This window comes from Lithobates pipiens, unplaced genomic scaffold (genome assembly GCF_037356315.1).
Source record: "Lithobates pipiens isolate NorthernLeopardFrog02 unplaced genomic scaffold, aLitPip1_a1.2 Scaffold_8, whole genome shotgun sequence".
Classification (NCBI taxonomy): Eukaryota; Metazoa; Chordata; class Amphibia; order Anura; family Ranidae; genus Lithobates; species Lithobates pipiens.
Genome location: NW_027507903.1, coordinates 91,895,248 through 91,909,008, shown reverse-complemented (window position 1 = coordinate 91,909,008; position 13,761 = coordinate 91,895,248). Strand labels below are relative to the sequence as shown.

General features: G+C 43.8%; 1 protein-coding gene across 2 annotated transcripts in view; it reads left to right on the top strand.

Moving 5' to 3' along the window:
- The window catches only part of LRRC49 (leucine rich repeat containing 49), a 186,106-nt gene that overhangs the window by 59,446 nt on the left and 112,899 nt on the right, over nt 1-13,761 (top strand). For both annotated transcript variants that reach the window (XM_077472670.1, XM_077472671.1), the window contains one exon: nt 6,363-6,506. In XM_077472670.1, coding sequence (XP_077328796.1) covers nt 6,363-6,506 — 144 coding nt within the window. The remainder of the gene's footprint in view (nt 1-6,362; nt 6,507-13,761) is intronic.

The window sequence follows — 13,761 nt, the reverse complement described above, 5'->3', positions numbered from 1 at the left end:
ATCTGTGGGACAGCCTCAAATGGAAGATAGAGGAGCGCAAGGTCTCTAACATCCACCAGCTCCGTGATGTCGTCATGGAGGAGTGGAAGAGGACACTGGTGAACTCCATGCCCAAAAGGGTTAAGACAGTCATGGAAAATAATGGTGGCCACACAAAATATTGGGACTTTGGGCCCAGTTTGGACATTTTCACTTAGGGGTGTACTCACTTTTGTTGCCAGCGGTTTATGCATTAATGGCTGTGTGTTGAGTTATTTTGAGGGGGACAGCAAATTGACACTGTTATACAAGCTGTACACTCACTACTTTACATTATAGTAAAGTGTAATTTCTTCAGTGTTGTCACATGAAAAGATATAATAAAATATTTACACAAATATGAGGGGTGTAGAAAACAATTGTCTGATCTAAATACATTTGAACTGTTATTGTTTGCCTCAGTCAATGCGCTCTTCTAACCTCCTGATGTTGCCTAGGGGCCCAATCTGGGAAAACTGCACTACCATATTCAAAGCTGCATTTTATGTTGTGCCGACCCATAGATGAAGTCACCGCCAGGTCTGGTACATGTCCAGTCATCAGAGGGGAAAAAATTTCCTTTCTTAGATCTCACAACGTATAGCCAATATCTCCCTGGAAGGCACTGGGGATGTAGCCCTCTAAGCAGGCTTCTGTCAACAGAGCCTGCCTTCTAAACCACAGAGGTGCTTAGAGGAGGAGTTTCAGGAGGCGGAGTCAGTAGAGAGTCACTGTTTGAAGGCAGCAAGGTACCATGGGATACATAGTCCTTAGAAATTAAAAGTACAGGCAGGGAATCCAGGTAGTTGAGGAAAGAGATTGCCAGCAAATAGGCAGAACCCTCATTTAAGTCCTCTGCATTTATATATAGTGTCTTTCTTTTGGTACAAATTCTCAGTTTTTGTATGGATGGGTTTCTACCATGATGATGATGGTTTTTAAAAAAAGCAACCTGAAAACTAAAATTACATTAACTCTAGGCCCAATAGGATGGTCTATGAATTAATAAAACACACATTTAAGGTGTCACTGCTAAATATAAAAAGTAGCTCTAAAAGTACTTGGTGCTTTTTCTTCAGTGGCACCTTTTTTGTTTCTAAAAGAATAATCCCTAATTTGGCACCATAGTAAATTTTATAGGTTCTGTTTCTGACTACATAGATGTTTCATGTGGTTTCACATAATAAAACAACAGGCAGTTGTGGCCATGTTATGCTCACTATGCATACATCGTGAAAACCCCAATCTTTGCATTTCCTTTAAGACAAGAGTATGTCTGCTACATATCCAACAAGAAAAGGGAAGTGGGGTGGGAAATGTGAAGCTCAGCAGACGCAGATACATGTGGATGAGAGGTGCTGACTGCCAAGGGGTGAATGAGCTCACCATCCATTCCTGTCTGTGACTGAAGTCTCCCCCCTTCTCTCTCCTGCCTCTGAGTGAGTACACTAATGTAGATTAGGGTTCTCAGAGCACCCCTTACATCAGAATTCTCCTTTACAGCAGATGTCACAGTATTCCCCCTTATATCAGAGTCCTCTCTGTACATCAGAGATCTCAGTGTTCCCCCTTAAATCAGGGTTCCCAAAGCATCCCTTATGTCAAAGTCACCAGAGTTTTCCCTTACATCAGTCTGCAGAGTCCCCCTTACAGTGTAAGGCCGCGTACACACGGGCGGACTGTTGGCTCAACTTTGTCCGCTGAACAGTGTTTCAGCGGACAGTCCGCTCGTGTGTGGGGCTTCAGCGGACAGTTTCAGCGGACAGTTTGACGAACAAAGTTTTTCGGAAATTCCGAAAAACTGTCCGCTGAAACTTGGTTTGAGCGAACAGTCCGCCCGTGTGTAGGCCACTTTCGAAATGAGCAAACTGTTCCCGCTCGGAGGGAAGTCTGCTCATTTAGAGCGCGTGTGCAGGTAGGCGGGGCCCGCGACGGAGACGTCGCGGGCTCCGCCGCCTGGAATGGACTTAAAGGGGAACCCCAACGCCGAAAAAAATCGGCGTGCGGGTCCCCCCAAAGTCCACAACAGACCCTTGTCCGAGCACGCTACCCGGCCGGCCAGGAAAGGGGGGCGAGCAAGTGCGCCCCCCCTCCTGAGCCGTACCAGGCCGCGTGCCCTCAACATGGGGGGTGCCTTGGGGAAGGGGGGGGCCGCGCGGCCCCCCCACCCCAAAGCACCTTGTCCCCATGTTGATGAGGACAAGGGCCTCTTCCCGACAACCCTGGCCGTTGGTTGTCGGGGTCTGCGGGCGGGGGGCTTATCGGAATCCGGGAGCCCCCTTTAATAAGGGGGCCCCCGGATACCGGCCCCCCACCCTATGTGAATGAGTATGGGGTACAATGTACCCCTACCCATTCACCTGTAAAATAAAAGTACCCAAAAAAAAAACACAACACACGAGATAAAATATTTTATTGCACAGCTCCGGGGGTCTTCCGTCTTCGGGGGTCTTCTCGCCGGACTCCTCCGCTATCTTCTTGTAGCTCTTTTGCTAGCGGAGGAGTCCGGCTTTCTTCCTCCCCGCCGCCGGCCTCTTCTCCCGACTTCGGGGGTCTTGTCCCCCTCTTCGGTTCTTCTGCCGGGCCACCGCGCCTTCTTATAGCTCTTTTGCAGGCGGTGGCCCGGTCTTCTGTCGCCGTTGTCGCCGCCGCCTTCCGTTATTGTTCTTCTTCTTGTTCTTCTTGTTCTTCTCCAGGAGATGTTGACACGTCGCTCTCTCCGGCCGGAATGCCAGAGCCGCGCTGTGCGGCCACTTATATAGTGACAATGGGGCGGTGTCACATGGTATATGTCACATGGGTTGGTCACATGGGTTGATGTCACATGGGGACTATGACATCGTAAGGGGGCGGGGTAACCATGTGACCAACCCATGTGACATATACCATGTGACACCGCCCCATTGTCACTATATAAGTGGCCGCTCAGCACGGCTCTGGCATTCCGGCCGGAGAGAGCGACGTGTCAACATCTCCTGGAGAAGAACAAGAAGAACAAGAAGAAGAACACGAACGGAAGGCGGCGGCGACAGCGGCGACAGAAGACCGGGCCACCGCCTCTAAAAGAGCTATAAGAAGGCGCGGTGGCCCGGCAGAAGAACGGAAGGCGGCGACAGAAGAACGGAAGGCGGCGACAGAAGACCGGGCCACCGCCTGCAAAAGAGCTATAAGAAGGCGCGGTGGCCCGGCAGAAGAACCGAAGAGGGGGACAAGACCCCCGAAGACGGAAGACCCCCGGAGCTGTGCAATAAAATATTTTATCTCGTGTGTTGTGTTTTTTTTTTTGGGTACTTTTATTTTACAGGTGAATGGGTAGGGGTACATTGTACCCCATACTCATTCACATAGGGTGGGGGGCCGGTATCCGGGGGCCCCCTTATTAAAGGGGGCTCCCGGATTCCGATAAGCCCCCCGCCCGCAGACCCCGACAACCAACGGCCAGGGTTGTCGGGAAGAGGCCCTTGTCCTCATCAACATGGGGACAAGGTGCTTTGGGGTGGGGGGGCCGCGCGGCCCCCCCCTTCCCCAAGGCACCCCCCATGTTGAGGGCACGCGGCCTGGTACGGCTCAGGAGGGGGGGCGCGCTCGCTCGCCCCCCTTTCCTGGCCGGCCGGGTAGCGTGCTCGGACAAGGGTCTGTTGTGGACTTTGGGCGGACCCCCACGCCGATTTTTTTCGGCGTTGGGGTTCCCCTTTAAGTCCATTCCAGGCGGCGGAGCCCGCGACGTCTCCGTCGCGGGCCCCGCCTACCTGCACACGCGCTCGAAATGAGCGGACTGTTGCCTCGTGTGTGGGCGAGTCCGCTCATTTCAATAGTTGCGCGGACTTAGTACGACGAACAAAGTTTGCCGTATTTGTCCGCTCAAAAAGTGCCGTGTGTGGGCGTGTTCGTTCATTCAAAAGTTTGAGCGGACTGTTTGACGAACTTAGTTTCGGCAGACAGTCCCCGCGTGTGTACGCCACCTTAGGGAACTCTGGAAGTTCAGATGTAAATGGAGAACTGCGGATTCAGGTTTAAAATGGGAACTCTGTGGACTCTGATGTAAGAGGGGACTCTTGTGATTAACTTCATATGATTACATATGTTTTGTGATTAAATAACAATAAAAAATTGCTGTGCGCCAGTAAAGTGTTCAGGTTTGACATGAAGAAAAGGTGACAACACTAGCTACATAGCATAACATTGTCAAACTGCCTCCTGTCTCATTATGTGAAACCATACTTGATGAAAACCCTGATCTTTAATTTTCTTAAAGACATGCCTAAAGTTTAAAAAAATAAATAATAAATAATGTGTAAAGAAACAAAAACATTTTTTTTTATTTTCTGCTGTTAACTGCTGTAAATGGTGTAGACTTGCCATCAGGGCAGGAGCAGATACAGGGATGTAGCAAATAAAATGAATGGCAAGTTTTAGATTGAACGTTTATTAGGTATTCGGACCTTTTGGTCAATAGGCTGGCTAGGCTCACACAGGCAGCAGATCAGAGGTAATAACAGGCAATTAAAGTGGTTGTAAACCCTTACAAACCACTTGACCTACAGGTAAGCCTAGATTAAGGCTTACCTGTAGGTCCAAGCAATATCTCCTAAACCTATATGGTTTAGGAGATATTTGCCCGAAAACGGGCACCGCTGTCTACGGCGCATGCGCCGTAGACAGCGGCGCGCAGGCGCACTGAGCGCGGCAGTTCCAAAAATGGAGCTGCCGCATTTGTCGACTCCCGTGCGCATGCGCGGGAGTGACGTAATCGCGGCTTCGTCGAATGACAGCGGCGGGGCTGCGAGACGCCACCAGCAAGATGGATGCGGTGGACTACAGGGGACAGCGGCGACTTCGCTGGCTCCTGTGTCAGGTAAGTGACACATAATGGGCTACTATGCGATGCATAGTAGTCCATTATGCTTTACCTTTGCAGGGAAAAAAAGAGGAAGTAAACTCATCAGGGTTTACTTCCTCTTTAATTTGCGTTTTTTGGCTCTACAAATGCTCACCTCCAAACGAACATGGCAGCTGCTTGGGTAAGTATATATGCCCCAGCCATGAGTCTTAGCTTTGCAGTGTGGCAGTTTGGATTGATTTACTAAAACTTGAAAAATTTGGTCCAGCTCAACATAGACCATGGGACCATGTTGCAACCACAAGCTAAATGCTTGGTTTGTGTTTGTGGTGTAGTATTTAAATGCAAATTCCCCCTTTTGGCTGGGTAAAAAAAGCCAGTGACCTATGGTCACTGATTGGTTAAAGTGATTGTAAATGATCACCTTATAAAACAACCCATTCAGTTTAAAATGGATATGAAAGGAAAACATATTTGTATAGATATAAAAGTACATTATAAATACATTTTTTCCTCTTTTTTTTTTTTTTTAATAAGTCATCACATTCCCTCTGTTCTCAGCTGCATAAGAGCTGAGGGAGGAGAATCAGCAGTACAAGGAGCTTCCCAGTGAATGGCTGTGCAGCGGGGGTGTCAGGACAAGTAGTTTGATCATTGGAGGAGAGCACACCCAGCATAGCTGGAGAACTGACCACAGTGTGTTCTCCTGTTAAGGCCTCATGCACACTGGAGCTTATAAGAACGCCAGCAGCGACAGCTGTAGAAAGCTGTAGCTGTAGAATGAGTTTTGCAGCGTTTCTGCAGTGGCATTTTTGTAGTAGCATTTTTCAGCATTTTTTAGCTTTAGTTTTGCAAAAAAAAAAAAAATACTCCCACAAATCCCTTTTGGCTCAAACACGCTGATAAATTTTTATTTTTTTTGTTTTTGTTTAGCTGTACTAAATTTAGATGCAACAGTCCAGTGCAAGCACTGTGGTGAAAAATTATGTCAATCTACAGCCACACCTTGGTGCATTAATTTACACACTGCCATTATTCTATATGGCAGTTCTTTTCCACACACTGGCACGTGCATTGGGTATAGCCTTTTAATTTAGATGGCTTTTCGGTTACTCTCTATAGGCTGTGCTGTTATGAGAAAATATTTCAAACCCTTTGGGATGTGTACTTGCAATACGTTAATTGTTGCAGAGGCCATGGGTAGGGTTTGGTATCTAAATAAGTAAACCTGTCCTTTGGATTTTCAAGCGATGGTTAAAGTGTAGTTTTAGTTAGTATTTATCCCTAACTAAAATACCATTTTCAGATGCATGGACCCTTTTAAAAGTTTGATTTGGCCAACCTAGCTGACTTTGATCTGTGACTGGCTATTTCTAACTTATTGCATGCTATTACTTCTACCATGTCCTAAATCAATCCACAGAGTTGAGAACAGATGGTAATATTGATGTGCTATGTCTCTTTAAATTGATCTAATTTGTATGATATTCTTATTTCTATACAGATATCTAAAATTGAGAATATTGGCCACCTGGGAGAGTTACGAGTATTAAACCTTGCCCGGAATCAGATAACAGAAGTGGAAAACTTGAACGGTCTAGACTCACTGACAGAGCTCAACCTGAGACATAATAACATCAGTCTTCTGGTAAGAGGTAGATGTATTTATAAACTGTACACCACATTTTCCACATTAGTGTTTTATGTTCTTATTACAGAAGGGCAAGCATTGATGTTATTACTGTTTTTCTGTCAGAAATCATGAAATCAGACCGAGACAGAAGTACAGTTAAATCACACTTGTTTAATAATAAAAGTAAATAGAACAAACTTAGTCAAAACATAGCCAGAGTTCAGGAAGCAGAATGAATAGTCAGACAAGCGAAACATCAGGGAGCCGGAGATGAGTGTAGTAAAACGGCAAGCAGGATCTGGAGCCAGAAGGGATGTCAACCAAGCAAGTCTTTTAACAGGGCCGCAGGAGATAGTCTCTGTGATATTGACCAGGCGAAGGCAGAGTCCAGTCCTCTGGGCTGGACAGCTTAAGTAGGGAGGACTGATGAGAAGGATATCAACAGCTGAGTAACTGTGGAGAGATTGGAGCTGGCAATTAGCCGACAGCTGAGGGGCCAGCTCAGAGAAGGAAGGGCTGAGCCCAGCCCTGACAGTTTCATAATGCTGTCCTTTATATGGCCAGTGCCTTCCTACATTGGGGTCTTAAAAAAAAACTCTATTGGAATCAGCTTAAAGTGCTTCTAAAATTAAAAATGGTATTCACTGCATTGAGGTGAAAAAATATTTCAACACTTGCCGTGTCACTCCATGTGTGTCTGTGGATGCATCGGAGTGGACAGGGTCAGCGGGGGACTCCAGAATAGGGAGGTATTGCGTTGTGCAATGGTATAAGTATATTCTTTTTTTATTTTATTTTTTTATTTTAACAAATTTGGCATTACAACCACTTTAAAAATGAAATAACAATGAGGAAGGATTTTGGGATTCTCTTAGCCCTTGTACACACGGTCGGAGATTCCGACGGAATGTGTCCTATCAGACCGTTTTGTCGGATATTTCGACTGTGTGTGGTCTCCATTGGACTGTTTCCGTCTGAATATCCGATGGACCAACTTTTCCAACTTGCCGGTAAAATTTTCCGACAAAATGCTCTGATTGGACATACTCCGATCATGTGTAGCCTACTCCGACGGACAAAGTTCCACGCATGCTCAGATCAAATTCCTAGACCAAAGCTATTGGCTACTAGCCTGAACGTAGTCCCGTCCTAACAAAATAATGTCATCACGTTATGTACAATCGGATTTTCCGACAACTTTGTCCGACTGTGTGTATGCAACAGTTTCGGACAAAATCCGTCGGACAAACTCCGTCGGATTTGGTTGCCTGGAATGTCCGACCGTGTGTACAAGGGCTAACAGGGTAACTCATCTCTATAACTTTAAAAAAAAAATGGTGTATATTGAATATGAAGTAATACCGTATTTGCCGGCGTATAAGACGACTGGGCGTATAAGACGACCCCCAACTTTTCCAGTTAAAATTTAGTGTTTGGGATATACTCTCCGTATAAGACTACCCCTCTGGTACTGTACTGTAGATACTGCTGTACTGTAGATACTGGTGCACTGTATGTACAGGTATACCGGTAGATATTTTACTGGTACTGTATGTGGTATAACAACCACCTTACCAGCGATTTGCTGGTTGCTTTAAACAAATGATAGTCTGGTAAGCTCTCCCTGCCTGCCCAGCCCTCCTTGTCTCCAAGACTAATGCAAAACACGCCCCTTTCACTTGTCTGGCCCGCCCTTGTATCCTATTACCGTACATCTGCCTCTCAGAACTAGCACATGCGCGCCTGCTCCTCTTCGCTACAGTCCTCAGGAGCGAAAGCTCGTCAGAGAAGAGGTATGGTAATAGGATAGAAGGGCGGGCCAGACGGGTGAAAGAGGCGTGTTTTGCCGCTGTATGTCTTTTTTTTTTTTTCGGCATCCCAGACGCCTGCAGCTTGTAGCTTGCATACAGGGCGGATGTCACGGCGGCCGCGGTATTTTGGAGCTCCCTCCACGGCGATCGCAGAAGTTTCCTATAAGACGACCCCCCGGCGTATAAGACGACCCCCGACTTTTGAGAAGATTTTAATGGGTTAAAAAGTCGTCTTATACGCCGGAAAATACGGTAGTTTTTTTCTTTACTGTATTTCTCAATCCTTTTTCCATCCTGGTGACCAGAGTTTTTAACAGTTTCAAATTGTTAATAAAGTGCTGTTGGCAGTACTACATTCAGTCTTTGAGCACTTTATTTGATTATTTACATTTGTTAACCAAGGATTGCCTGTTATTCATTTTTTTGCAAACTAATGACTTGACATGTCCAATTTCTACTTCTGTTTCTTCACAAACTTTAAAGGGAAACTCCACTGTTGTGAAAAAAGTAGACAAGAAAAAATATAGCATATACAATTGATACACAATCCATATTGTAAGGAAATGTTACAATTGTTAAAATTACCTTTACTTTTCAATCTGCAGTGCTGTAATGTTCTGTAAAATTCCATGCAATATAGCAAGCTTGAGGTCTTGTGTACACATTTGGTGTACAGCACTTCACAGAAATGTAATTTCTTCTTGTATGAGTGGCTCACTGATTTTCCCAGAAATCTTCTCTAACATAAAAGTCAAATTTTAGGCATCATCTGTGATAGGAATTGTATTTTTAGTAAGACCTAAAGGTCAATTACTTCTAAAGGGAAGCAAAAACTGCAGGTTTTCTCATTAGAACTTCGCAAGTGCACCAGCAGATTAGAATCAACACAGACACTCCCGTGTAGAAAGCCTTCCAAGGACATAGTTGAACATGCAGCTTTTGCTTAAGAAGAGAAACAAAATGCTACAAAATGTGTTACAATTCTTGCAATACACATAGATCACTTGACACATCTAAACATTAGTAGCAGAAATGCATTTCCGTGGGAAAATGGAATACATTAACGTTCAACCGCTTGAGGCGTCTAAAAACGTGTTCAATACACAGCTTTGGGCATGTTTTTTAGGCAGTTTTTCTGACTTTTAGAGGAGAAATGCCCTTTGTGCATGAGCCTTTAGACAGAGTGGAGAATGGATACAATCACTGCCAGGTTTTTTGTTTTACAGACGGTGTCCCCATTTAGGCTATTTACTCTCCCTATTAATTGTCTTTTTTTTATTTTTTATTTTTTTTAATCGGGTAGCATTTTTTTGAGATGTCACATTAATTCACAAACAAGCAGTACAGTCAAAGTAATAAATGTTCCATCAACCAAAAAACATTCCAGAGTAACATTTTACAGTACTGAAGCACATGGATCGCCATCCCACCATATAGAGACCCCCACTAATGTTTCACATAGACTTAATTAACAGAACCCTGAATGTACGAAAAGGAGAACCATTAAACAATGGGAAGAGTCCCCTCATTGTCCTTCTAAGTGCAAACCAAAGGAATACTGTGTTTAGGAGGCAGAGGGGGTTATTTACGAAAAACAAATCCACTTTGCACTGCAAGTGCACTTGAAAGTGCAGTCGCTCTAAATCTAAGGGGTAGATCTGAAATGAGTGGAAGCTCTGCTGATTTTATCATCCAATCATGTGCAAGCTAAAATGTTGTTTTTTATTTTCCTTGCATGTACCCCTCGGATCTACAGCGACTGCACTTTCAAATGCACTTGCAATGCAAAGTGGATTTTACTTTCGTAAATAACCCCCAATGTGTCAAAGCATTATGCTATCCATTATTAAATCAGTTGGGGATAACCCAGGGGTAGCTAACCACCCACCCCATTCCTTCTCAAATTTAGAGGAGCTACCTCTGTGCTGATATATTAGCTTTTCAAGTTGCAGCATTGTGCCTATTTGTGGCGTAGGGGGAGCTAGTGAGATCCAGTGAAGTAGTATAAGCCTCAGGGCCTGAAACAAAGCCCTAGCTGCTGCTTCTTTTACAAATGTATCCTGAATGACTGCATCAAGTATACCAAAGATACAGTGTTTGGGTTTCCCTGGAATAGAGACTTGCAATGCACTAGTCACCTTTGCAACTACCGTACTCCAGTAACTGTGAAGCTCTGGGCACTTCCAGAGTAGGTGTATTAGATCTCCTACATCCCTGCGACACCTATTATACACAGGGTATGGGCCTAATGCCATAGAGTGAAGCTTAGGCAGGGTACGTTGAGTTCTAAGTAATATACTGTATATAGCTGGGACAGTCGCTGTGAGACATTTACTGATTATAAATGGACAGTTTCTAGGGCCTCTTCCCATTGATCACCTGGTATGCCACCAATGTCCTCCTCCCACTTGTCAAGTGGGAGGAGGACATTGGTGGCATACCAGCTGAGCTAGGAAACTTTTCCAAGTATACTCCCAGAAGCTTAGCATAGTTAGAGATAAAGCCCTTGGTGGAGCCGGATTGCTGCATAAGATAAAAGACTAGAGTCGATGAAAATTCTAAGGCCTCCATAGACCTCTGAGCTTTGACAGCATGTATCAATTATACATAGTAAAATGGTATATTCGGAAGAGAAACCGAATCTAGACTGTAGTTAAGCAAATGATACCAGGGCACAATTTTCAATCCTTATTAATTTTCAAAGTTTAAAACAACGAATGGTTTGGATGAGGTTTAATAATAATATTATTATTATTATTATTATACAGGATTTATATAGCGGCAACAGTTTGCGCGGCCCTTTACAACACGAGGTTAGACAGTACAGTTACAACACAATTAAATATAGGATTACTGAAATCCTCTATTGTGCTGCATGTTGCAAGTGTATTTAGGAAGCTGACTGGCTACTGTGCACAAGGCAGCATTGTTTTTATATTTATAGATATTTACATATACAGTCAAGTGATTTGTGTTGTAAGAAATGTTTGGTCTGAATACAGTTCACGTAGTCTTGTAGACTGGTGTTTCCCACCCTTATTACTTAAGTAAACCCAACAGCCTTGCTTTGGGAATGTCTCTTAAGCCTCGTACACACGATCGGATTTTCAGACGGGAATTGTGTGGAGTCAGGCTGTTGGCGGAAAATCCGAATGTTTGTAGGCTCCATCGGACAATTGTTGTCGGATTTTCCGCGGACAAATGTTGGGTGGCAGGCTTTAAAATTTTCCGCAGAGAAATGTCTGTTGTCAAATTTTCCGAGTTTGTGTACACAAGTCTGTCAGACAAAAGTCCAAAGTACAAACACGCATGCTCGGAAGCAAGGACGAACCAGAATCAGTTGGTCTTGTAAACTAGCGTTCGTAATGAAGAATTAACATTCATGATTCGGCAAATTATTAAATCTTGAAATGCAGCGCACAGTCTCTTCTTCTTTAATGGGATAATAATGAAGCTGTTTTGCTGGTGATTTTTCAACGGCTTTTTTTTCTAGTGATATCAAGAATAATATTATTATGCTTGTTATTTTTTTCTTTTTTGGTGCAAGTTACCACAACACCATTATCCCGTAGTTTTTAAGATCAAAGATACAACTATGTTGGTGTCCCTTGTTAATTTTACATTGTATTTTTTAAAATGTAACTACCTACTCCCAAACCATCATTTTCTTCCTCCTGTTCCTGGACTGGACTTAGGTCAAAGCAATAACTCCAAGGCCAATAATAAATAACACGTTATCTCCTCCGTTGACCAACGGCCATTCAGAAACAAACTGAAAAGCGTGAAATGAAAAGCATGGATCAACACTCTCCAAACTTCTACTAACACGAAATTAGCAGAAGGAGCCCAAAGGGTGGCGCTAAAGAGCTGAAAAAAACACATAATACGTCACTACATTCATGTTTGTTGGCTGACAATTCCTTACCATTTGTATGCAAGACAAGTTCCTGGCCAACACCCTTTGGACAAAAGTCAGAGGTTTTGTCTGCGGAAAATCCAATCGTGTGTATGAGGCTTTAGATAAAATAGCTCTCATAAATACCAATCCATTGACATTGTTTTTAAAGAATTTGTGAAATGTAAATGAAATCCTGAAAACCTGATCTGTTGCTGTTGATGCTCGAGGTAATCGATCTTAACCAGAAGAAAATTTTCAGCTTGAAATCATTTTCTTCTTTAAAAAAAATAAAAATAAAATGCTCTTGTATGGTTAGTGTAGGAGCTATGATTGGATGGATAGATATGAATTGCCCGTTGGTTTACCACATCATAGGTTATGGTGCTGCATAGACAGTGCATAATATAGATTTAACCCAGCAAATCTATCGGGCCTCCTTGTGTTATCAAAAATGACTTTACTGTCCCGTCAAAAATGGGCAACCCCAGATTAATGCAACATTATAAATTGCAGAATACAGTTAATGTGGAAAACTTTTTAATTTTGGATAAGGTGGGGAAAGGGGGAACTTTGGCTTTTATTTCTACCTAGTGGAAAACTACCCCCTCACCTTCGTTTTTAGGGTTTTGCTAGAAATAAATTTAACATTTCACAAACGTTTTATATATCCAGTGCATAGGGATATGTGGTAGACTTTAACGTCAAGCATATTGCTTAAAGATGTCTGAGTCCTTTTTGAGAATTCTGTTTACCAATCACCATGGTTTTCCTGTTTTTTACTTCTTTAAAACCACGTGTAAAATCTTTACTTGCTTAAAGAGCAAACCATTGCTACTGACACTGTCCAGTGTGTCAGATACCTGGTCCCCTGCTGAGCTCTGTGGTTTCTCCTGAGGGCCACTATTTCATTACAGAACAAAGTAATGATGTAGCATCTGGAGGAAGGAACCATGGTGCCCATGGGGTTGGGGGCCCGGTCAAGTGCCTGTCATTCTCGCCTAGACAAGGATTGAAGAAGTGGGAGTGTGTGCCTGTAAAAAAACACAAAAAAAAACGAAACGACCCATTCCCTGAAAATGAGAACTTGAAATATGCTAGATGGTGGGAGGGTAGAAAGCGGATGATCTTCAAGTGCCCATAACTTTGTACATCCAGTAAATGTAACAATTTTCCTTGTTACTCCCAAACTTGAGGTAATACTAATACCTCTGAAATTGCTTCTGACCTGTTTAATTCCCCTCTGGTTTCTGGCAGGCCAGTGGTACGCAGTAGTCTGGTAGTCACAATGGCAGAATAAGCAAGGGGATAAGGAGTCCTTACATGGGGTGAATGTCGGCCAATTTCCTCCAGGCAGCCACACACTCAAGACCGTTCAATTGTAAAATTTAAGTCATTGAGAAAGAAAATTCTTGCCCTGAACAGATCCTGTATCCTACCAGGTGCCGGATGTCAGAAAACAATAGCCTGCAGGGGAGATTTTATTTTCCATGCTGTTTAGCGTGGATGAGGAAATTGATAGATTAGTCTCATTCAGCCCAGCGGAATCTTACAGTGTATGGCC